Below are 26,919 nucleotides of genomic sequence, written 5' to 3'. Positions count from 1 at the left end.
CCCCAGCCCCCTCCCCCCGTCCCTCTTCAGGGACCCCTCTCACGAGCAACTCCTTATGCAGGAGGTACGGACCCTCCTCGCTGTAGGGGCGGTGGAAGAGGTTCCTCCAGACCTCAGAGGAAAAGGGTTCTATTCCAGATACTTCCTCATTCCCAAGGCAAAAGGGGGCCTCCGTCCTATCCTGGACCTTCGCAAGCTGAACAAGTACTTGCAAAAACCACGTTTCCGTATGGTCTCCCTCGGTACCATCATTCCTTCCCTGGATCCGGGGGATTGGTACGCTGCCCTCGATATGAAAGACGCGTACTTTCACATCGCTATCCGCCCGGCTCACCGGCGGTTCCTGCGCTTCACTATCCAGCAACGCCATTTTCAGTTTGCGGTCTTGCCCTTCGGCCTCGCAACGGCCCCACGTGTCTTCACGAAATGCATGTCCGTGGTGGCAGCCTTCCTTCGGAAGCGACGGATGCGCGTCTACCCATACCTAGACGACTGGCTCCTAGCGGGCCGGTCAGAGGCAGAGGTTCATGCCCACGTGACTTTGGCGCTACAAGTGTTCCGCGATCTCGGCCTGTTGGTCAATGTGCTCAAGTCCTCACTAGTCCCCACACAGAGACTGGAATTCATAGGGGCAGTCCTGGACTCGGTGGCGGCGAGGGCGAGCCTTCCCGTATCGCGTTTCCGGGCAATCCAGGAGGCCGTGACCTCCATCCAGAGATTCCCCACGACCACGGCCAGACGTTGCTTACAGCTCTTGGGGCACATGGCAGCATGCACCCACGTGGTTGGACACGCCCGCCTCCGGCTCCGGCCTCTGCAGCTGTGGTTGGCCCAAGTATATCGCCCCAACAGCGACCCATTAGACATGGTTGTCACGATCCCGGCTCGGGTCTCGAACGCCCTCTGTTGGTGGCTTGACCAACAGCAGGTCTGTGCGGGGGTCCCGTTCGCCGCCCCACAACCAGTTCTGACGTTGGTGACAGACGCGTCGGACCTGGGTTGGGGGGCGCACCTAGGGGACCTACGCACTCAGGGCTTGTGGTCCAGGGAGGAACAGTCGCTTCACATCAACCTGAAGGAGCTGAGGGCGGTTCGCCTCGCCTGCCAGACCTTTCACGCCACCATAAGAGGGCACGGCGTGTCAGTTCTGACGGACAACACTACCGCTATGTTCTACATAAACAAGCAGGGCGGGTCCCGGTCCTCTCCCCTCTGTCGCGAGGCGCTCCTCCTCTGGGACTTCTGCATAGCCCATTCAGTACACCTCCGGGCTGCATATCTCCCCGGGGTCCAGAACGGATTGGCGGACCGTCTCAGCCGGTCCTATCTCACACACGAGTGGAGGCTGAGGCGGGACATCCTCCGTTCAATCTTCCTGAGGTGGGGGTTTCCCCAGGTGGATCTGTTTGCCACCATGGACAACAGTCAGTGCCCACAGTTTTGCTCCTTCCAGAACCGCAGTCCGGGCTCTCTGGCGGACGCCTTTGCAATCCCGTGGGGCGGGAGCCTGCGGTATGCCTTCCCCCCGTTCCCACTCATCCACAGGGTCCTTCTAAAGACCCGCAGGGACAGGGCGAAGGTCATTCTCATCGCCCCGGCGTGGCCACGTCAACACTGGTTCACAACTCTCTTAGAGCTGTCCGTGGCCTCTCCGATAACCCTCCCCCTCCATCACGACCTCATAACACAAGATCGAGGTCGCCTACTCCACCCGAACCTGCCATCGCTGCATCTCACGGCATGGCTGCTCTCTGGCTAAATGAGGCGGAGCACAGATGCTCCCAGGAGGTCCAGCAAATCCTCCTGGGTAGTAGGAAACCCTCCACAAGGGCAACCTACCTGGCCAAGTGGAAGCGCTTCTCCCTCTGGTGTGAGTCTCAGCGCGTCCAGCCCTTGCGGGCCTCGATACCGATGATCCTGGATTACGTGCTGAACCTTAGGCGCCAGGGCCTGGCCCCCGCTTCTATTAAGGTGCATCTAGCCGCCATATCGGCGTTTCACCCGGGGGAATTGGGGCTGTCCGTGTTTTCCAACCCCACGGTGGTCCGATTCCTCAAGGGGCTGGATAGGATGTTCCCCTACACTCGCCCACCTATACCCCCGTGGGACCTCAACCTGGTCCTCACTAAACTCATGGGGCCCCCCTTTGAACCCCTGGCCTCTTGCTCCCTCATGCACCTTTCCTGGAAGGTCGCGTTCCTCGTGGCTGTCACCTCGGCTAGGAGGGTGTCGGAGCTGAGGGCCCTCACCTCAGAACCTCCGTATACTGTTTTTTATAAGGATAAGGTGCAACTTAGGCCCCACCCTAAGTTCCTCCCTAAGGTGGTCACTAGTTTTCACATGGGGCAGGACATCTGTTTGCCGGTGTTCTTCCCCAAGCCCCATACGGACCCTCGCCATCGTAGCCTGCATACCCTCGATGTGCGGCGGGCGTTGGCTTTCTACCTGGACCGTACCAGGCCTTTCCGCAAATCGACTCAGCTATTCGTGGCCGTTGCGGAACGGATGAAGGGCCAGCCTATTTCAACGCAACGCCTGTCGGCGTGGATCGTACTTTGCATACGCACGTGCTACGAGCTCGCCAACGTGCCTGCACCTCCGATCCGGGCTCACTCTACTAGGGCCCAAGCGTCCTCGACGGCCTTCTTGGCGCAGGTCCCGCTTCAGGAGATCTGCAAGGCAGCCACCTGGTCGTCGGTTCATACCTTCACAGCCCACTACGCGATCCACCATCAGACCAGAGATGACGCGATGGTAGGCAGGGCGGTGCTTCAATCTGTTATTCCTTGATTCCTACCCTCCTCCAATGGTAAGCTTGTGAGTCACCTAATGTGGAATGGACGTGAACAAGCACTCGAAGAAGAAAAGACGGTTACTTACCTTCTGTAACTGTTGTTCTTCGAGATGTGTTGTTCACGTCCATTCCACTTCCCACCCTCCTTCCCCTCTGTCGGAGTCACCGGCAAGAAGGAACTGAGGGAGGGTCGGGCCAGCAGGGGTATATATACGCTGGGGCGGGGCGCCGCTCTGGCGGGAAGGGAGACCCTGCGGGCCCGACGGGAGCCGCTGAGGGAAAAAGTTTCCGATGTTCGTGCACGCGGCGCGCGTACACCTAATGTGGAATGGACGTGAACAACACATCTCGAAGAACAACAGTTACAGAAGGTAAGTAACCGTCTTATTTTCCAAGTCACCAGCAAAATTACTAGTACTTTTATTGGTCAAATACTAGTACATAATGCTTACATAACAAGTGTCATCTGTGGCTCTTGAGACAGATTATCAGGATGTATGTACAGGTCTGCAGTCTCCAAAGTGCTAATTTAACAACATTTATGTGGTTTAATTTCCTTTTTTTAAAATAGTGATAACACAAATCTCTCATGGACTCTGAGAGTTCTTCCAACTCTGTGTTGACTGCGGCTGCCACCGCTGGGTTTTCACCAATATTCTGTTTTTACCTTTTATGTCCAGTTCGCCGCTCCAGGTCAATGGGGGCTGCGGGAAGTGGCGCGGGCCGAGGGATGTGCTGGGCGCCCTTCCCACAGCCCCCATTGGCCTGGAGCGGCGAACCGCGGCCAGTGGGAGCCGCGATCGGCCAAACCTGCAGGGGTTTGGCCAGGCCAGGACCGCCAGGGGCTTTCTCTGAACAAGCGGTGGACCGGCTTTGAGAAGCACTGGGGTAGGGAGAAAGGGAAGTTTCTAGAAGGCAACAGTGGGTCAGACCAATGGTCCATCTAGCCTAGTATCCTATCTTCCAATAGTGGCTGATGCCAGATGCTTCAGAGGGAATGAACAGAACAGGGCAATTTATTGAGTGATCCATCCCCTGTCATCCACTCCCAGCTTCTGGCAGTCAGAAGTCATGGGTCACCCAGAGCATGGGGTTGTGTCCCTGACCATCTTGGCTTATAGCCACTGATGGACCTGTCCTCCATGAACTTATCTAATTCTTTTTTTTTAATCCAGTTATACTTTTGATGTTCACAACAACCCATGGCAACAAATTCCTCAGGTTGATTGTGTGTTGTGTGAAGAAGTACTCCCTTGTATTTATTTTAAACCTGCTACCTATTAATTTCTTTGGTGACCCCTGGTTCTTGTGTCATGTGAAGGGGTAAATAACACGTTCTTATTCACTTTCTCCATACCATTCGTGATTTGATAGACCGCTATCATCTCTCCCCTCAGTCATCTCTTTTCAAGCTATACAGTCTCAGTCTTTTCCATCTCTCCTTATATGGAAGCGGTTTCATACCCCTAATCATTTTTGTTGCCCTTCTCTAAACTTTTTTCAATTCTAATATATCTTTTTAGAGACGGGGCAACCAATACTGCACACAGTATTCAAGATATGGGTGTACCATGGATGTATATAGTGGCATTATGACATTTTCTGTTTTATTATCTATTCCTTTCCTAATGGTTCCTAACATTTTGTTAGCTTTTTTGTCTGCCACTACATATTGAGCAGATGTTTTCAGAGAACTATCTACAGTGACATCAAGATCTCTATCTTCAGTGGTAACAGCTAATTTAGACCCCATCATTTTCTATGTATAGTTGTAATTATGTTTTCCAATGTGCATTACTTTGCATATATCAACATTGAATTTCATCTGCCATTTTGTTGCCCAGTCACCCAGTTTAGTAAGATCTCTTTATAACTCTTCACAGTCAACTTTGGACTTAATTATTGAATAATTTTGTATCATCTGAAAAGTTTGCCATCTCACTGTTTACCCCTTTTTCCAGATCATTTATGAATATGTTGAACGGTACTGTTCCCATCTTTCTCCATTCTGAAAACTGACCATTTATTTCTACCCTTTGTTTCCTATCTTTTAACCAGTTACTGATCCAGGAGAGGACCTTCCCTCTTATCCCATGACTGCCTACTTTGCTTAAGAGCCTATGATGAGGCCTTCTGAAAGTCCAAGTACATTGTATTCACTAGATCACCCTTGTCCACATGTTTGCTGACCCCCTCAAAGAATTCCCTTTCCAAAAGCCATGTTGACTCTTCCACAACATATTTTGTTCAGCTAAGTGCCCAATAATTCTGTTCTGTACTATAGTTTCAACCAATTTTTCTGGTACTGAAGTTAGGCTTACTGGTCTGTAATTGCCAGGCTTGCCTCTGAAGCCTTTTTAAAAAATCAGCATTACATTAGCTATCCTCCAGTCATCTAGTGCAGAGGCTGATTTAAGCAATAAGTTACATACCACAGTTAGTAGTCTTGCAATTTCATATTTGAGTTCCTTCAGAACTCTTGGATGAATACCATCTGGTCCTGGTGAGCTATTACCACCTCTATTGACACCAAAGTCTGGGACAGTTCCTCAGATTTATCACCTAAAAAGAATAGCTCAGGTGTGGGAATCTCCCTCATATCCTCTGCACTGAAGACCAATGCAAAGAATTCATTTAGCTTCTCTGCAATGGCCTTGTCTTCCTTGAGTGCTCCTTTAGCACCTCAATCGTCCAGTGGATAGAGGAAGGATAGAACCTAACAATAACAATGTGTGTTTACCAATGTATATTTAAGGCATTATGGTTAGAAGAACTGATGTGCAGAATTGTTCCTTAGTTATCGTTAGTTGGCACTGAATCCACAGGAAAGAAGTATCACATTTTGGGGAGAAGGGAAAGAGTTGCAATGCGTAGATCCTTGACACCACAGAGTAAAGATGTTTCATCAAGATCTCTTTGGGGAGAGGCTTTAAGCTGCAGATTTGTTACAAATTGCATTGTAATGGCTAGTAAGAGTTTGGAGCAATCCTGTCAATTTTTACTTGGGTTGAAGGACACAATGCACAGATTATTGATATGTACAATAGCATTAGGAGCTGTTGTGTCAAGACTTATTTGGAGCTCTTTAGCTAATACTGAGTGTGGTTATTGGTACGCCAGACACCTACTGTATTCTATTGTGTCATGAAAGTCTTGAGCACTCTTCGATGCACAAGTTATTGATACAATACACTGCAATTGCTTCAGGATGCCCTTAAGAGGATATTGTAACAGTGGAGTTTCCACACATGCATCCTAATCCCCCCGTGGTAAAAATCCATAGGAAATTTTTCACATAGTTTTGTGCATGCACATAAGCTGCATTTCTAAATAGACAAATTGTATATTGTTCCTGCATTAAGACCTTGTATTCCAAATTTCTGCCTGTAGTGTGTGTGTATATGTATGTGTGTGTGTCTAGATATGTAATATATATTGGACAAATTGTCTCATACACACATGAAAATAGGATTCTGTAGTGGAAATGCAAACAGATCCTTAATTATAGCAGCACTTGCGGTTGCCGCTATGGTATATCAATTTGAGCAAAAAGAGTATAAACCTTCTTCAGAGAAAGAGCTGTTCTGTGCTGTTGGCTGATATGCTTGAATTTATGCAAGTATGTTAGTAAACAGTAAAATCCATACTTATCTTTACATACCCAGGCATTAAATAGTTGGTGGGGAGCAGCATTCCTCACAGCCTAGAATGGGATTTGATTCCTGTTGACAGCAGAGCTATATACCGTCTTCTCACCTGGTCTCATATTCCAGCTGTGAAACAGAAGTGGAAGGTCAACGTAGCAGCGCAGTGCTGTACTGGTAAACTTAGTTGTTATCCTCAAATCATTCAGGACCAGGCTTCAGATTCCATCAGAATAATTGATTTTCCCATAAGTGGGCATTCCTTCTTTGTGTGGAATATACTTCAGGAGTAAAGCACTGCAGCCTCAAAACACTTCAAGAATGCACTGAAAACCAATATAGAGATATCGGGTTTACTATGTAGAACACAGAAAGATTGGATAAGTCCTTAGGGATAAGGTTCTGAAACATTCCTATTAATGTAGATCCCAACTGATTTCCGGAAATAAACTGTTTGTTTTCTGCTAATATGGTTGTATTCACAGTACTTCTCTATCCAGAACTATTAATTATACTAAAGATTGAAGGGATAAATAGCAAGAGTACCAAAGAACAACTTTAGAATCCTTTCCCCAAGTGGAAATTTAGGTTTCAGTTTGTCCAAACCAAATTTTCCAAATTAAACTTTCAATAGCTGGCAGACTCAGATTCAAGATGGATCAGATTCATTCCTAGGCTGAGAACCACAGGTGTATTGTATTGTGATTGTCAGTGCTCGTTACAGCTCTGATTCTGTGGGTTGGCATGTGCCAGCCCAGGAGTGAGTTACAGGAGGAAGGAGGCTGCTCTAATTTATGCCAGCAGCGCATGGGTCCTAAGGAATTGATGGAGTGGATCTCTGTGGTGCTGCTCCCCCTCAGTGCCTGGATACAAGGGGTGACAGTCAGGGCCGACGAGGGGGAAGGGAAGCCGGTACAAATTACCGGGGCCCGGCGGTCCTGAAGGGGGCCCGGGGCCCGGCTTCCCCCCCCTCCCCTCATCGGCCCTGTTTAGCCGGTCCGCCCTTGCTGGGGGGGCCCGAAAAAAAAATTTCACCAGGGCCCGAACCCGCTCTCGGCGGCCCTGGTGACAGTTGGTACAGGAATCAGTTCTGCCAACTTAATTCCAGCTGAAAGATGGAGGAATTCTCAGCGGTTGAGTTACGACCAGTTTCTGGCTTTTGTGCACCACTCATTGAGATTGGAGGGAAGGAGCTGGCCTGATATTTTTATATTTCACATTTTCAGAGACATTCTTAACATCGTGCTATTTTAACATGTCTTACAAAGAGCACAAATCGGTATAATGCATCAGACAAAGAACATACTTCATTTCTTCACTGAGATCTATTTCAGGTATCAATATTGTCTTTTAATAAATGTAATACATTACACAGTAAGGCCCTAATCCTACAATTCACTGTGCACAGGCACAGCACTGCACCTGTGTAGAGTCCTGTTGACATTAATGGGGCTCATGCGCAGTGAATTGCAGGATACAGGCCTAATTCTAGCTAGCTAGGTACTTTCAGGGACCCTATTACTATATGATCTGAGTACCTCTTCAGTAGAAATGTTATTTTAGCAATATAACCACCTGTGTAATGAAGGTTCCTCCATGTGATTATTTTACCCACCTTTACTGGTTGATCCTATTACTTTGCGCTGAACATGCTGTGAACACATTTAAATATATCTATAGCTATATCTATATCCTGGACTTGGAACAGACACGCACACACTGTACCTATAAAGATTTTTTGGTTAAAATTAGGGTTGCCAACTGTCTAATCACACAAACTCCAACACCCTTGCCCTGTCCTCTTCTCTGCCCCTTCCCCAAGACCATGCCCCTATTCTGCCCCTTCTTCAAGGCCCCCCCCGCTCACTCCAGCCCTCTCCCTCCATTGCTCGCTCTCCCCCACCTTCACTCACTTTCACCAGGCCGGGACGGGGTGCAGGAGGGGGTGAGGGGTGCAGGCTCTGGGAGGGAATTTGGGTGCGGGAGGGGGCTCAGGGATGGGGCAGGTGGTTGAGGTGTGGGATGGGGTTCAGGGTGCGGGCTCTGGGTGGGAGTTTGGGTGCAGGAGGGGGTTTGGGGTACAGGCTCTGGCCGGGCGGTGCTTACCTCAGGCGCTCCTGGAAGCGACCGGCATGTCCAGCTCCTAGGCTCAGGGGCAGCCAGGCTGCTCTGCGTGCTGCCCCTGCCTGCAGGCACTGCCCTCGCAGCTCCCATTGGCCGCAGTTCCCCGTTCCCAGCCAATAGGAGCTGCATAGTTGGCGCTCTGGGCGGGGGCAGCACACGGAGACACTTGGCCGGCGCGGACATGCCGGCCACTTCCAGGAGCGGCATGGAGCCAGGACAGGTAGGGAGCCTGTCTTAGTCCCGCTGCGCCACCGGACTTTTAGTGGCATAAAGTCTCCCAGATTGGCTTCAGTAGCCTCCAGGAGATCGAGCCTGATTCCAGGAGACTCCTGGCCAATCTGGGAGGGTTGGCAACCCTAGTTAAGATGGAATTTTTATAAGCTGAAACATGCACATGGGTTATTTTCTTTCAATCTTAGAGCCATTAAAGTTACAAATATAGCACCTGCTTGGGTAGACACTTGCACCTTTTCAGCACTCCATTAAAGTTAATGGGGTTCCCATGGTCTGACCCCAGGAGTCCAGGACTGGGACCTGAGGCCTCATCCTGCAAACACTCACTACCTATTGTGCTTACTACTATACGCAGTTTAACACAACTTCTGTGCTAATATTCATGGTAGCAACACTATGCAAGTACTTGCAGGATCAAGTACTTCATTCAGGATGGCACTTCGCAGAACTTGAATGTACCTACAACCGGCATGTTTTATATCAGATGAATGTTTGTACCTCTAAAGAGCAGGTGCCACTGGAAACTGAAATCTCCTAGAGCCAAAGAAAAGCTAGTCTGCAGGCAGATAATGACTGCCTGACCTGAAGGGACCACACTCTCAGGGCAAGAGATAGGTAATGCAATCTCTGTATGATAGCTCTCATCCTAAATAGATATTTTTGATTGTACCAGATGGCATACAGTGTCGTTGCAGAGAGTCTGCAGTCCACACAGCCTTGTGCTAAAAGTAGGAAACCCATAAAATTCAAGGCAACATGTTCAGCATGAACTGGCATCCTAGAGATGTAAGGTCAGTGCTTTAATACACAACTCCCACAAAATGGAATTTAATTACGTGAGGCAGCCCTGAGTTCCTCCCTCAGCAGTCCTTCCCTTCCTCCCCCCACCCCCGTTTCTCTCCTTTTCCTGTATATCTTTCTTCTGTCAGGTACCTGTTTCTTAAAAATAAATGTGTGTGTGTGTGTGTGTTTCTGTCCCCTGTTTATTTTACATTGCAGCTTTATAAGTACAGACTTTTTGAATAAGTAGCAATAATTAAGACAAGATCAAAGGGTTTTCCTACTATTAAAATTTTATACAGAGAATGCACAATGAAAAAGTTATGCTGGTCATCTAGATATAGGAAATAGACAAGTAATTACATCATGCTCTCTCATGGGTGTACTACAGAATAAACTATTAACATTTTCAGATTATTCCAAAGGAACCAAATAATGTAAGTACAATCGCTCTATTGAATGAAGAATGTGGGAGTAAAAAAATCATCCACTCCAATAGTTTAGTGTCTCCTGCTACAGTATATCTAGTCATCTTCTAAAATGTTTTACTCAGTGAAGGTTGTCTGCTTGGATACCCTCCCTACCCTCTCCGGGATGTAAAACCATCCAAGAGCTTCAAGCTGTAGCAGGTCATCAGACTATTAAAACCGTAATCTCATGGAAACCTAACATATAAATTAAAATAATCTACCCAGCCAGTTGACTTTAACTGTGCTAGTGCTGTATTGTATGAAACATCAAAATCACTCCTAACAAATAGTTTTCTCCCCCAAACATATCAGTGTCTCTGCCTGTATGTCATCCTCTACTTCAAGACCATAACAACAATTTCAAGAATTAAGCCAAGCAATTCAGGTTACTTGATCAAATTCAAGCATAAAAATTAGCAAAGATATGTGATATATAGAATAGTAACTCAAGTGTTCCACCAAAAAAAAGTTCACAGAGGTACTTAAAATAATTTGCCTTCTCTCATTTGACTCCATTTCATCAGTTATTTCTCATGGTTTGGCCTTGATAAAGTGTCTGCATACTACATAAAATGTTTGGCTAGCATAATTTATTTTCAGAAGCTGGATACATAATGGATGCAATTCCTCTGTCTTGGAATTTCTTTTTCACATTAATAAAACTCCTTCTGTCTTTTAACAGCATTGCAGTGCGGGTCAAGGATATTACTTTCTTTCTTCCTGTAATACCAAATTTTCAATGGGTCTGATAGCTTTTAGGGTGCTATTTTGTGCATGTTCATAGGATAGTTTGGGATAGTATTACAACTGAAGGAAGCCTTCGAGCAGAAATTAAAGTTAAACTATTATCCACAAGGTGGTGGTCCCCAAAAATCTTTCAGCAGTTTTGCACACAAAATATTGCCAAATTCTTAATCTCTGGTTTTCTTTGAACTCCCACAACTCTGCAATTTATAATCATTTAATGATTCTCTGCCTCGTCTGTGACATTACCCATTTTGTAATTACTGAATATGTCCATGAATGCAGCATCAAAACACAACAATCAGTTTTCAAGTGTTACCATCCCATCTGAATTTCTAATTTTCTCTAATATTCCATCTACTTTGCAATTGATCTTGGTAAGAGATCTTAAAACAATATCAATTTTTATTAACTAAGTCTGCTCATGCAATCATTTGCTGTTTTGGGTTCATCCTGTCTCACAGAGCACAGATTTGGTGGGTGATGCTTCAGGGGACTTGGCAACAGGGCCGGCTTTAGGCCAATTCAACCAATTCCCCTGAATTGGGCCCCGCCCCTCAGAGGGCCCCGCGCCCAAGCCCCGGTACGGCGTACCGGCAAGAGCCAGTGTGCTGTACCGGGGTGGCCCGGCTACCCCAGGGGGCAATTTAAAGGGCCTGGGGCTCCCAGCAGGGGCTGGAGCCCCAGGCCCTTTAAATTGCCACCAGAGCCCCACTGTTGGAGCCCTGGGGTAGGGCTGCGGGGCTCTGGGGGCTATTTAAAAAGTCTGGGGCTCCCGTTGCTTCTACCACCCCGGCCCTTTAAATAGCCGCTGGAGCCCCGCCGCTTCCCCAGGGCTCCCGCGGCTATTTAAAGGGCCGGGGCGGTGGAAGCAGGGGAGCCCCGGGCCCTTTAAATAGCCCCCGGGCGGCGGCGGCTGCTGCTGCTACCACGGTGGGGGAGGGGGCACTTATCATACAGGGTGGGCTGTACCCGCACCCTCTGCCTGCACCAGCCCCGCACCCTCTGCCCTGCCCGCACCAGCCCGTCTCCAGCCAGCCCCGCACCCCCTGCCCACAGCCAGCCCCTGCTGCACCCCCGGCCCTGTCTCCAGCCAACCCCTGCCGCACCCCTCTCCGGCCCTGCCCGAAGCCAGCCAGCCCCAGACACCCCCCTGCCCGCACCAGCCCTGCACCCCCTGCCCTGCCTGTAGCCAGCCCCGCACCTCCTGCCCTGTCTCCAGCCAACCTCTGCCGCACCCGCCTGCCTGAAGCCAGCCAGTCCCTCTGTCTCCAGCCCTGCCAACCCATGCCGCATCCCCCTGCAGCCCTGCCTGAAGCCAGCCAGCCCACCCCACACACCCGTGTCTCCAGCCAGCCCCGCACCCCTTGCCCTGCCTGCAGCCAGACCCTACCTCCAGTCAGCCCCTGCCCTGCCTCCAGCCAGCCCCATGTCCAGTGGTGCCCTGCAGTTCCCAGGGCAGTAACCCTGCACACCTGCTTCAATGAGGGGGGCAGGGAGCAGCTGGGACCCACACGTGCACACCGGGTGACCAGACAGCAAGTGTGAAAAATCGGGATGGGGGTGGGGGTAATAGGATCCTATATAAGAAAAAGACCCCAAAATCGGGACTGTCCGTATAAAATCGGGACATCTGGTCACCCTAGCACACCCCCAGGGAGTGGTGGGGACCCACATATGTGAAACGGAGCTCATTTCTAGTTCAGGCCCATCTTTTTAAAAAAGAACTTTAGGTAGGGTTAACATACATCCATATTTTCCCAGACATGTCAGGCTTTTTGGTTCTTAAATCGCCGTCCGGGAGGAATTTTTAAAATTTAAATTTTTTAAATTTAAAAATTCCTCCCGGGAAAATACTGACCTATGGTAATCCTATTGATACAAAAAATACATACTGTGGCACATCCCTTAAATCAGAACTTTTTATAGGGAACCGGTTGCTAAGAAATGAAAGGCTTTTTTTTAAGGTTTTTTTTTTTTTTTAGTCATCCCTGCCGGGGCCCGCGGAAAATGTTGGAATTGGGCCCCGCACTTCCTAAAGCCGGCCCTGCTTGGCAAGTTCTTTCACATATTTTTGCCTCTTTGGTTCAAAGTTGAGAAAAGGTTTTCTTAAGATTGACTAGTGGGGTTTTTGTTTTGTTTTATTTGCAATTGTAAATTTCATCCAGTCTCCCCATCCATGGGAGTAAAAAGCAAGAGGGAGCCAAATTAATAAACTGACAGCAAAGCTCTCTCTAACCATGTCCTTCGAGCTTGTCCTATTACCTCATCCTTTCATTTTAGTTTTGTTGCCAAATGTGTGTCACAGACTCAGTCAGACTCCATGCTTAGTGTAGTTTATTACACTAGGTGTGTTAAAATAAATAAAATGGTGTTGATATGAGAGTTGAAAAAGTGAATGGAGTGTACGGCAGTTTGATTTTGTGATTAGAGAGGTTTTTCATTCTGCAGGAAAGGGCTTGAAGCCCAAAGAACATTGCAGTAATTTCCTATGATCTCACCTTTTATTTTATTTTATTTTATTTGGGATTTCTTTGTTCTCATGCAGAGAAGGCAGAAGAGCAAGAATAAAGCTTTTGGAGAGTTCTATAAATTAATAAATGCCCAAACTTTTGATTTGAGTTTTTACTCATGTATCTCAAATACACTGCACATTAAATCATATTTCTGGGAATAAGAGTTTTGTCTTTTTTACAGTACTTTGTTGCAAAAGCCCCAGGCACAATTTATTAGGTTTTTCCACATAAGTAGTAAAGCTTTGGTATATTTGTTGGAGTTACTGTAGGATACCATTCTGATATCTTAATAGTGATAGCACAATATGCGTCCCTCGAAACAGATTTCTGTTAACCTGTTCCTTATGACATTGTTGCATATTCATGAAGTTCGAAGGGCCCTGTTTAATTTTTACTAGTGAGACAAAAAGAAAACAAAAAAAAACCCCTCACCTTTAACTGTTGTTCTTAGTAAATTATTACTATGCTATTTAGCTCTGTTACTGCAAGAGGAGAACTATTTCCTTGGGTAAATGTCGGTCGTCTCCAGTGCAGTCTCTCTTTAGTAATAGTAAAATATTTTTAGCTGTTATTGGATGCTTTATATCTAATTGGTGACAGGCATTGTGCTCAAATTAATGCTCAGCTCCAGTTATAATATCATTATGTCATCACAATGAAAAATTCTAATTAAGATGATCTGTTTGCCAGGAAAAAGTTTAGTATATCAATGAATCTATTTTATCAGGGGTGAGCAGTTTGCTCCCCATCCCCCCAATCAGAGCCTGAATTATTAGAAAAACATCACAGATGCATGCTGCATTGGACAAAGAACACATGCCTGCATTTAAATCATGTATATCTTACTTTTTACTGATGTAATTGTGAAATATGTTCTTTTTGCATTCATAATTAGGGGGTGGAACAGATGGTGAAGGCTTAGTTTAAAATAATCTGTCATTAAAATAACCTAGCCTACTGGTAATTCTTCACTCTAACTGGAGTTTAGGTCAGGGTAACAGGGTTTTTTGCAGCACTGGAATACAGGAGAAGGAATTAGGGATTTCATGGATAGTATGATATATGAGGATATTCCCCAGAAGGACACTGTAGTAAGATTTCAGTCTCTGAAATTTGGCTGTAGTGAGAATATGCAAAAATACCAGGGACAAAATTCCTTCTACAAATATAAATCCATTTAACAATGCATTATACATTGTACTCATTCAAAGTGGTACAGTTAGTTTCATATCCTGCAAGGAAATAATTCCACAGTTTCACAAATACTGGAAGAGCCATTCAGTGTTTTGGGTTAAAAAAAGTCTTACATTTTTTGCATTATATAGATGTCAGAGGCTATAAATTATAATTATTGGCACTATTATTGAGAGGTGATGTAGCTACTGACTTTTACATCTGAATCTCACTTCCTTCATGTCTACCACATAGACTTACTGAAATATGACATAGGAAATCTTGTATCAGTCCTGTCTGGCTAGCTTAGAACTGTTTTTAGTAATAAGAAGACTGTCTCAATAAATCAGACACCTGCATGTCTTTAAAACATTTATTTAAGTGTTTCCTCTAGGATTTTGTTCTCTAACTGCTTTGAAGAAAGCATATAGATTTCAGCATGGTATTATGATAAATCTTCTTGAGGAGGGGCAAGTATTAACATTTGTGTCGGTTCTTTTTCATCTTAATCCAACCTTGGTTAATAATCAGAAAATTCTACATAGTGGGTAAGAAGATGTAATTAACCCTTTGACCCCAGAATCTTAATTGGAGCCTGTTGAAAACAGTGGGGCAGTTTAAAAAAAATTAAAAAGTAGCCTGTGGTGATTGAAACAACATAATAAATAATGGTTTTCTCAAATCAAAATTAAAAAGTGGTATGAAACTTCACCTTTAATCACATTTTATACATAAGTAATAAGTATAAACTGTCTCAAAATAAGAGTGTTATTAGTCTTTTTCTTAGATCAGAGATGCCCAAAATTTGGCCATCCGAGGGCCTCATTAACAACTTTCAAGAACCCCAATAGTGAGCATAAAATTGAGCTGATGGCAGCCAACCTCACGTTAAAAAACAAAGGGGGAAGGGAGCTTGAGAGTGCAGGTCCCCAAATGTGTATTCCATCTATATCTGAGTGGTCTCTGCTTATGTGAAAATGGAGCATTTTGTGAAGTCTGTTTAGTCTCTGCATGCCGCACCTCTGTACTAAGTTGACAATGGCTATGGAACAGAGTATAGAACTTTGTAGCCCACGTCTGGTCCACAGGTCATGCTTGCCTTTGTTTTACAGAGTTTCTCTTTAGAAGTCTGATCTTTGGTAGTTACTCTGGGGTCCTCAACTTGAAAGAGAGCTTTACAATTTTGCTAGAGGGAAACACCTGTGTTTTTCTAACAATAGTTATGCAGTTGGACATATGTATGTAATTCAAATCATACTTCCAAGAATATCTCTTTGCTAAACAAAAATTGGCAGCAAACATGTAGTGTACCATGGTGTCAAATACTCTTCTACAAGACACCTTCCCGTAGCCCCTCCACCACCATTGTTTGAAGGCTGGATGGTGTCTTGGTGTGCATAAAGGACACAGGCTTTATGAAAAATTGAAAAATTTCAACACGCATTACCTAAATAATAAATATTCATAAATAATACCTATGAATAACAAATGAGACAGCCCTTCACAGATACTGTTTGACCTGTATAAGGAACAACAACATTGGCACAAGGGTGCTTAGCCCATCTTTGCCCTCTCATATATTTAAGATGGACTAGATTACATTAGAAGGTTTTCCTATTTTTGCGGGAGGGGTTGTCCTAGATACTAGAAATAGAGTTTGTCTTTTCCTTCCACCACTTTTGGTTTTTCTCTCATTGCCTTGCATTTTAGGAATTGAAGTAGTTAGCTCCTTAGTAATCTAATAGGCAATGACTTTTTCAAAATGTGATTAGATGCACATTATATACAACTCATTTTGCTCTTCTGACCCTTTCAAATGCTGAATTCTGTCAGTGTTGATACACAAGTATAACAGGGGCAGGGGATATGGGAGAGGAGAGAGAAAGTAAGAGGAGGATGAGGATTCATCCACTCTCTATTCTAGTAACTCAAACTAGCAAATTGGAGGAAATCTTATAGGAATGGTCATGAGTGAGTCACACAGAGAGGAAAAACAGCTTTGTGGTATCCTTCCCTGGCACCACCAATCCAGGAACATCCCAGCCATAGTGCTTCTCGGGCAACTCCATGAGACAAAGGCCTGGTCCCCACTAAGCCCCCACTTCGGACTAAGGTACGCAAATTCAGCTACGTTAATAACGTAGCTGAATTCGAAGTACCTTAGTCCGAACTTACCGCGGGTCCAGACGCGGCAGGCAGGCTCCCCCGTCGATGCCGCGTACTCCTCTCGCCGAGCTGGAGTACCGGCGTCGACGGCGAGCACTTCCGGGATCGATCCCAGAACATCGATTGCCTGCCGCCGGACCCTCCGGTAAGTGTAGACGTACCCAAAGGTGGAGAACAGCCTCCCAGAAAGGGATGGAGGAGCAGGAACAGCCACTCCTACACCAGGAAGGAGTAGAAGATAAAAGCTGTTTAACTGAGAGAAGCGACAAATGGGTGACATGAATGAGTCACTATTATAGTGAGAGTTGGCAATGACACCTGTAATTAAAGGTGATTAACACTTTCCATTGTAAGTCCCTGTTTTCAGTTGCTCTTAACTTTTCAAACTTTAACCATTCAGGCTGAAATTTTCCATGCCTTGTGTCTACCTGAAGATAACTTTTTTGTTTTGTTTTGTTTTGTTTTTTTAAAGTTTCAGCAAAAATGGTTGAGCTGTGTCCAAAAATGAGGTTGGGGAAAACTATGCTGCTTTGTCAATATTAAAATTTTTTTACTGCCATTTTATTGAGAAGCTTAAATTCTTAAACGTGATGGTGCTCACACTTGCACTTTGTCCGCGATATAATCCAGGTGCCTTTTACTGTCACCCATAGGTGCTGACTCCATAGGTGCTCTGGGGCTTGAGCACCCACAGGAAAAAAATGGTGGGGGCTGAGCATCCACCGGCAGCCCCCCCAGCAGAACCTGCCCCTCACCCCAGCGCTTCTTGCCCGCTGGTGGGCTCCACTGATCAGTGCCTCCCCCCCTCCTTCCCCACTCGTACCACCTGCCTCAGATCAGCTGTTTCATGGTGTCAGGAGCCACTGGGAGGGAATATGGAGGAGTGAGGGCACAACACGCTCGGGGGAGGGGGTAGAACAGCGCGGGGAAGAGGCAGGGGTGGGAAGAAGCAGGGTGGGGGTGGGGTCTTGGGGGAAGGGGTGGAGTGGGGGCAGGGCCTGGGCGGAGCCAGGGGGAGTACCCCCCGGCAGATTAGAAACTCCGCGCCTATGCTGTCACCACAAAAATTCCACCCAGATTTGGCCAAATGATTATATAATGTGGCAAACAAGCTAGAAAAGATCAGTGAGGCACTCTTGCTGAATTTACCCTTTCTCATAATATAAGAACAAAAAGGCTGGAAATGTAAAATTGACAAGAGGAAGAACTTTTTATGCAACACATAATTAATCTGTGGAACTCATTGCCTCAAGATATTATTGAGACAAAGAGCATAATGGGATTCTAAAAAGGAACAGACATTTTTATGGGTAATGAAGAATATCTTCAGTAACTCTAGTTATACATTTGTGCTTAAAGACATAAGCCAACTACTAACAGCCTGAGTTTAGGGAAAAACTTTCCCAGTTGACCTCTTATTGCATAAATGTCCACTATGGATATTTCACACATTCCTCTGAAGCATCCGATATTATCCACTGTTGGATACTGGATTAACATATCTAGACCAGTGGCCTGATTCAATATGGCAATGACTGTGTTCCATAGCCAGCGTGGGGAGATAATGGCAGCATGGTAACGAGTCAATGGGATGTGACTGCTGTTGGAAAGAGGCACTCTATCAAAAACACCAACACATGGCTACGTAGTCATAGAGTTTTCAATACTATTTATAGCAGGGGTTTAAACATTAATGTTCCCTGTAGCATTGGTAGCCCCATGTTCCTGAAGGACACCTTAAGCCACAGAGCTTTTAAAGGAAGCCTCCTCTTCTGACCTTTCTCACAGGGGAGGGGTAAGAGAACGGGACACAGACACAGTAGCAGAAGAGATGTTAGAGAATAGAGGATGCCACATTTATAAAGGTTTTAATTTTGCCCTTGTACAGATCTAAATCTGAGTTCCACCATTCCAGATTTTTCACCTGTTATTGACATTAAAGTTCAAGGAGCCTACGTTAATCATTTGCGGGGTGGGTGGGGGGGAAGATGATGATTTATAAGATGCCATAAACTGCTTGCATAGTATAAATGTTTTTACTTCAAGAAAGTCTATGTAAATTTACATTTTTATTAATTCATAAATATAAATTAGAGAGCCTTTCTTTAATGCAATATCTTTTGTGAGTGTTTGTTTTCCAATGTGTGGTTCATTCTTTTGAGAAAACACAGATTTTTGAACTAATTCCACCACCTACTACATCAGAGAGAGGTGAACACTTGCCAAAGTCAGCTTCTGACCGGCAGTATGTTAGAAATTAATCAAGAAGCAGAGGAATCAAAACATTAAAAAGCTTCAGAAATCACTGCTCTGTATTTGAAAGAGAGTGAAATTATTGCAGTGACTTTGGCATGTTACATTTTTCTCTAAATTTGTGTGCAACTCTGTTATCTTGTTCTTCCAAGAACATGTTGATCTCAAATGTAATACATTTGTGCTTTACACATACCTCTATCCCAAGGCTTGGATTTGGGATGTTTCCTCATTTGCAATTTCTTATAGTATTACTAATCTCTATAAATGTGTGGTTTTGGTTCGGCAAACGTTACATATGTGTTTTGCCAATAATTGGCCTCAATAGAGGAATAAACATGAAATGCCATGTATTCCCAATGAAGAGGCATATTTTCATCTTGATGTGTAGTGATTTACTCCATGTATCAAATTTAGAATATATCTCTTTGTTTATTAACTGCAGTCATGTTTCAAAAGCTGTGACTTAATGTGTATAATCATATCTTGATTTTTCCATTTGCAATGGAAACCAGATCTAAAGACTTGAACCTGTCAGAATAAAATTGAATCTAGTTGTACACTAAAGGGATGAAATTCATAAAATTTCTATAGATCCAACATAGTGGACAGTATCTGTTGATTGGCTTTGTTTGTTCTCCCACAAAAGGCACATGTGTGTGTGTGTGAGGGGAGGTTGGAGTAATCCTGGATTAATTAACAAACTATGGAGGTCCATAATGGTTCAAGTGATGATCTGAATTTTTCTCTTGCTCAGTTTTTTGTGAGGGGGAATTTCCCCCTTTGCTACTACATAATTTTTGCATGTAGAAAAACTGAAGTATATTTGGTATTATTTTTTCCTTATTTCTTGTTTCATGCAAATGAGAATAAATTACACATAATGTATCTATGATGTAAGGAAGAAAAAAATTCCTCATACTTTGGTATATACCTGTGTGCTGTTTGAGCATATATAAATACAATATACTATAAAAGAATTGTATTCGGAATACAAGTTAAAAATGTTTATATAGAAAACAAAACATCATCCTCAATTTAGTGTTTGATGCCTTTGTTTTAATCTGTTACCAGCTTTGCATCAATCTATTTACTTTTTTTTCCCCCTTACTCTGCAGTCCCTGGATGGATTTGTATTTGCACTAAACCAAGAAGGAAAATTTTTGTACATTTCAGAAACCGTCTCCATCTATTTAGGCCTATCCCAAGTAAGTAAAAATTTTCGATTCTAGAATGTAATTGTGTAAGCTGCACTCTTCTGCTAAAGTAATAATCTGTTTTGCAGTATTTTGCATGAATTATGGAATCCATTACTTAAGATCTGTGTCTGGTTCATTCTGAGAAGTAATTGAGAAGTATATGTGTCAGTATTGAATGTTCAGATAAAATAAACTTGGGCCTGAAAACTTTTTGTCACAAAGGATCATTATTAATTTATTGAGAACAAATGAAGTTTCTTTTCTCAGTTGTTTTGAACTTTAAACCTCTATACCTGCTAGGAAAGGGACACACTAATAGTACTTCCCTTGTGTCCTATTACTGGATGTTTATGGAGTACCCTTTATTATCCTGGGAGCTGACACAATGACAGGGAGTCATTTGGAGTCAAGAAATGCTGAAAGAGACCATTAAAATGTCTTGCAGGGAGGGTTCCAACAAGGACATATTTTGTAGCCTTCACAAATGTTCACTAATACGAAATGACAAATTTATAAAATACAGTATTTTGATTATTTGCAGTTTAATTGCTGACATCTGTTTTTCAGAGGCTAAAAGGGAAGGAAAAAGGAAAAGTTGCTTATTGTGGCTTATTGCTAATCCTGCTGCATTCAGAGGCTTCTAGCCGAAATAGCCTTCTATTTGGATTCAGAAATGCAGCAGAGAGTTTTTGCATGATGATTTGCCAAGTAGGATAATCTACTTCTAGTACAGTCACCCTGAGGAGATAAAAATGGAGATAATGTTTGTGTCTGCTCTTTTAAATGGGGACCCATAGTGAACTTGTTGCTTGAGTAAGTTGGCACAGCTCAGAGGAGGCAACTATTAGTATTGGAAGCTTTCAAAAACTAGTGATTTTGCTGTGCCCCAGCTACATTAAGAATGAGATTTTAAAATAATGAGAGAGATTTTAATGTTTGGTGCAGAAAAAGACCAAATTTAAATATTATCTGATGAGAATTAGAATAAGAGTTATTAACTCTGCAAAGACCATCCAAGCAATTGGCTATAGTGTGTACAGCAATTTTGTTTTGTAGAGGCTTTAGCAAACCAAATGATAGAAATAGAAACGGAGCTATTTTTAATTTAGTATTCATATTCTTGTCTCTCATTGAAGTCCCTAGTTTTGTAATGGGCTTTAATCCCTGCCTTAATCTGTTTGGGAGCTAGTATCAAGGATCTCAGGTTTTGAAATTGGTGCACCACCATGTTGCTAAAACAGTAAAGAATCAGAACTTTAATGTTGTTATTGTCTTAAACTCATATTAATCTGTTTTATGCATAGTATCCAACAAAGTTTAATAAGCCAATAAAGAAAAAGGATGAATAATTAGTTTAAGCAGGTAAATGCTAATTAGGGAACTCCTGAAAGGCATCCATTATACACTAGCTTAAAACAAATTTTACAGCCCTGGTTAGTGGTGTAATCCAAATTCTGTCAAGGCAACTGCATTTTCTGTAATTGAGATGTGTATGTTTGCTTTGCATAACAGATGGCTCTGTATGCTTAGACTGATAGCTAGGAAAATAATAATTGCATTATTCTGGCCAAAAGAATATTAGCTCTTGGGTTTTGGCCATTTCAGTCAGTCCTCCTGCCAGCACAGCATATGCACATATATGGATTGGATTTTCAAGGAAATTGATGCATCTGGAATAGTGTGGCCATCTGAAATATCATCTGTTAAAGAAAAATGAGGCTTTAACCCTATGCTAGTCTCTTGTAAAAGCATTTTCTTCCACTGATTTTTAACTGCAATAGCTGGTAAGACTCTCCTTATTCTAAACTTGTGTCAAGTTGTTGAGACATTACACTTCTCCTTTGAAGCAAGTGTTCAGATGAATAAAGCAATTGCTATTTTTATTAATTATTTGTGTGACTGTAGCACATAGGACTTTATTAATGGACCAGGACACTATACTAGGTTCTATACAAACATGGAACAAAAAGACATTCCCTGTCCCAAAGGGCTTACAGTCTAAGATGAGAGACAACAGGGGGATGCAGGCCAGTGGGGGAGTACTAAGAAACAATAAGACAATATTGGTCAGCCTGATGAGATGTGGTCTCAGCACATCAGCAGCCTAACCATTGACACATTTTTTGTAGGCTTAATGGAACAGTATGTTTTTGAGGAGGGTTTTGAAGGAGGACGAGTTAAGATTTGCAGAGGTTTATGGGGAGCTCCTCTCAAGCATGAGGGGCAGCATGGCAGAAAGCACAAAGGTGCTTGTTAGAAAATGTAACAAGCGGATGATGGAGGCTGGCATCCTGATCAGATCGGAAGCGGGAGCTGACATCGACATGAAAGGTGATGAGCAGAATAGGGATAGCCATGAAAGGCCTTGTAAGTGAAGATGAGTAGCTTATGTTTGATGTGCTTGAGACAGGAACACCAATGGAGGGATTGCCTAAACATGTTACAGTATTTGACATATCATAACATCTCTTTGCATTTACTAATCGAGGTATCAGTGAAAAATTTTGTTGAAAAATCAGGCGCAAGATTTTGGACTTCATCACCATAATAAGTGAAATCTGCTGAGGGCCTTTGATTTACCCACTAAAATATGTCTAGTTGGTGTCCCCATCAGTCTTTGCTTAGGACATTTGTATTTTATCAGGCCATAAATGAGTAAACGTTGTGTACACTGTATACATCCTTACCACATTTTTTTCAATTGCCTTCCTGTAAATGCTGTAAAATCTTACAGATGCATCACTAGCAGCAGCTAAAGGAAAACTGCAATCATGCATACTAAATAGCCATTCAAATGCTGTATTTATTACAAAGAGCTGATTGGCAAAAATAGCCATGCAAACAAATTCTCGAAGTACAAAGGAAATGCTAATATGTCACTACAGTAATTTCAAAATAGTCCAAAGTGAGGAAGCCATTGCAGTATGTTGTTATTTCATTGAATTGTGATATGTGATGAAGCTGGCAAGAACAAGCATTAATGGGATATGAACACATAAGATATCTTGCCTCCAATTCTTTGCATTATAGAATCATAGAAATGCAGGGCTGGAAAGGATCTCAAAAAGTCATCAAGTCCAGTCCCCATGCTGAGGCAGGACAAAGTAAATGTAGACCTTCCCTGACAGGTGTTTGTCCAACCTGTTCTTAAAAATCTCCATTGACTTGGATTCCACCACCTCCCTTGGAAGCCTATTCCAGAGCTTAACTACCTTTATATAAAGTGCTATAAGATAAATATTACTTGGTTCCTCTGTGAGGCTAGCTGAAGGTAGATTTGTGTAGAATGCACCCTGTAGACACTTTGTGAAACTTCTAAAACATTTCATAATGTAAATTCTAAGCTTCTTCAGTTGATTCCTCTTCCTGAAGTGCTGGCTTATGAGTTTTATTTTAATGTCTAGTGCTGCTTTGCTTACAGTACTTGTTTTTTGTTTCTTTGTCTTTTTTATTTAATATGAATGAAAATTAGGTAGGTCGTTTTTTTAGAAATAAACAGGAAAAATGTCACATCCAATTAAAAGAAAACCGTCTTTTGACCTAACTTCAAAGGATGAATGTAGAGTTTTCTCCACAAGCCCAATTTTTCTCTTTTGTGTAACTTGAGAGTCAGTGGTTCAATAAAATGGATGCTGATGTGCAAAGTAAGATTAATAGTAAAGAAATCTGATAATACTAATATCTCTAGAGCTAGTCTGGGACTGATAATAATGAGGTTATTTGTTACAAAGTCTGGGCCTACTTTAATAATAAATAAGAATTGTAATAACTACTCTTTCAACATTGTAATGACACCAACATTGTAAATAGACACCAAAATATATATATTTGGGTTTTAAACACTTTGGCCTGGATTCACAAAAGGATGTACGTGCCTAAATCCCGGAATCAGACCCTCCTGGGATTAACAACCCCCCCCCCCCTCAGCTGCCTCCAAATTGTATAGGTGCCCAAAATTACTTGGTACCTAAAATTTTTGAAGTAAAAGGCACCCCTCTTTCTACTTCTGAGCACACTCACTGCAGCCCCATGCCAGGCACCCGGATGCCTAAGCCCCAGAGTGATGCACAAATTGGGAGAAGGTAGGTGTTCCTTGCCTGCAGGGTTCAGTCCGGTAAGCATGCTCAGACTTTATCTAGTGGATTGGCTCCTGTATATCAGTTTACAGAAAACAGCTTGGAGGAGTTGGGGGAGGGGAAAGAGACGTTCCCCTGGAACGTTTAGCCCAGTGACTAAGGAACTCCCCTGATTGGTGGCAGATCCCAGTTCAAATCCCTTTTCCCCCTCAGGTGAAGTAGGAACTTGAACCGGGGGTTTCTCACATCCATACTGACATACCAGGTGAGTATCCTAACTACTGGGCTAAAAGTTATGAAGGACCATGTCCTCTCCCCACCCTCTGCCTTCTTGCTAAAAGCACCTAACACTGGAGATGGTTTATAGCTAAGAATCCTGAGCAGAGGAAGGTGTCTCCCTGTAGCCCAGACTAAGGTGCCCATCTCTCAGAGATGTGCAGGGCTTACCACACATCCCTTCAGGGCCGCCCAGAGGGGGGGGGGCAAGTGGGGCAATTTGCCCTGGGCCCCGCAGGACCCCCCACGAGAATATAGTATTCTATAGTATTGCCATTTTTTTTATGGCAGGGGCCCCCGAAATTGCTTTGCCCCAGGGCCCCTGAATCCTCTGGGCGGCCCTGCATCCCTTGGCTTTGTACCTCCCATTGGCTACCTTATGCGAGGAGCCTCCTTGCATGCTGGCTTTTGTGAATCCCATTCTGAGGTGCCTCTCTCTTCCCATTCATTGTATTGAAAACCTAGGTGCTGAACTCAGGCTTTGTGAATCCCAGTGATTTTCTAGACATCTACGTTTCTTTGTGAGTCTAGCCCTTTATCTTCAGGCTAGTGATGACCCGGAATTTTATGTTAGTTGGTTTGCAGAATTTGATTTTAGAGTGCTTCTTCCAAAACAGTTCATTCTGGAATGGCATTGAGAACAGTTTCAAAGAATATCAGATGCACATTTGTGGCAGATACTAAGGAGAAGAGATGAAGGAAACGAAAATAAGGGTTTAAAAGTTAGATGAAATGGGCTACATTGTATAGGCCATATCCTCAGCTTGTGTAAATCTGCATGGTTCCATTATGATTTGGTCCAGTATAAAGTATTCACATGTAGACTCATGATCATTTAGAAGCTTGCAGTGCATGTGTACATGGGGGTTTCTACAGGGGGGATTTTTGCATGGAATTATTTACAGCAGTAAAACATGTAAGGAAAAATTCTGGCCCCATTGAAGTCAATAGCAAACTCCCATTGAATCAGCTGGGCAGGATTTTACTCCTGGAGTAGAGGAGTATGCTCAGAAGCAGGAAAAAAAAAACACCTAAAAAGTGACTTGCAATGGGTACATGCCACTTTTCACACTGGTGCAACACATCTGCATCAGGGGTGCAAAAATCCCCAATGCAGGCCAGCTGTGTTTGTCTGTCCAGCCACATTGCAAATCCAGCAGACAGTTTGAAATACCAAGAAACTACCATCCTTTGAAAATGAACAACTCCTGAATTTCTTGAATTATTAATAGAGTGGGAACAGATTTCAAATATAGATGCCTAAATTGGTCACCAGATTCCCACATCTGGGCACTCAAATGGACACTCAGGCACTCAAATTGCTATTTAAGGCCTCTAAATGGCAATGTGAATGTCTAAATCTGGGATTTGGGTACATAATTTAGGTGGCTAGATTTAAGAATTGGCCCACAGCATGTTTTATCTTTGAATTGAACAATTTCTGCTTAAAAGAAAAATTACATCTAGAACAAAAATCGGAAATTAACAGAGTTTTATCATTAAAAAACATGATCAGCCAATGAGCTGGCTAAACCTCTTCTCATTTTCCTGAAACAAGCTCTCAGTCATCTCCTACTGACAGTTGTACTCTGCTTGTATATTATGGATTACCTCCCTTCTCTTTTCTTTCTGTAAAGTCCACACCTTAAAATAATAAGATATTTCCTATCTTAGCTTCAAGCTTCCCAGGACCCAGACAGGGTTGCAAATTGGCCCATTTAAAGAAAGCTGTCTAAAAGAGAGCAATGCAGCTGCACACATAATAAGAACTAATAGATGTTGGGGGGGGGGGGGGAGAATAAATTATTGTTTTGTCCTTTTAAAAACAAACTAGGTGCAGACAACAGGTATATTAGATATGAACAGCTTTACTCATTCTGTCACGGATCTTTGTAGTTTGGATCCCTGCACATTTGTTCTATGGAATGGCAAATAAAATTATAGCTACAGCACACAAGTACAAGGTCAAATAAATGACAGTACTCAGTCTATTTGTGAAGCTATTCTGAAAGGGAACCATGGTGCCAAATGTGGTTTATTTGAATAATAAAGAAGAATTAGATTCCCCTGATAACTTGGCTGAGGGCCAATAAATCACTGGAGGTTAAGGATGCTTTGCAACTGCCATGTATTTCTTTTGCTGTTAGGAAGCACAAACCTCAACTATTATGCTCTACCTGTTTTTCAATGCAAATCAAGTTGAGGTTGGTATATGGTTAATGCATTACTTTATGCTAGGTTTGTTTAAAAAAACAGTATAAGGAAAATGTTGATATTTGCATTTGTTCTGTTAGTTCTAGCTCATTTTCCCACTGTAACATTTTAAAACCTGTATTTCATTGACAAAATAAATACTGTGTAACAAAGCCTCATAATAAAATAATTAAGAACCTCCAGTATTTTTCTATTTAATATTTGAACTTAGTATTTTGTATTCTAGATTTGAATAGTAGTGGTAAGGATCATCAAA

The 26,919-nt window shown here is 43.5% G+C and overlaps 1 protein-coding gene across 1 annotated transcript in view; it reads left to right on the top strand.

The window, feature by feature from the left end:
* The window catches only part of NPAS3 (neuronal PAS domain protein 3), a 564,171-nt gene that overhangs the window by 301,544 nt on the left and 235,708 nt on the right, over window positions 1-26,919 (top strand). Inside the window, exon 3 of the mRNA XM_065403876.1 lies at window positions 20,017-20,106. Coding sequence (XP_065259948.1) covers window positions 20,017-20,106 — 90 coding nt within the window. The remainder of the gene's footprint in view (window positions 1-20,016; window positions 20,107-26,919) is intronic.

This window comes from Emys orbicularis, chromosome 4 (assembly GCF_028017835.1).
Source record: "Emys orbicularis isolate rEmyOrb1 chromosome 4, rEmyOrb1.hap1, whole genome shotgun sequence".
Taxonomy (NCBI): Eukaryota; Metazoa; Chordata; order Testudines; family Emydidae; genus Emys; species Emys orbicularis.
The sequence above is the reverse complement of the archived record's forward strand: the minus strand, read 5'-3'. Positions and strand labels throughout refer to the sequence as shown.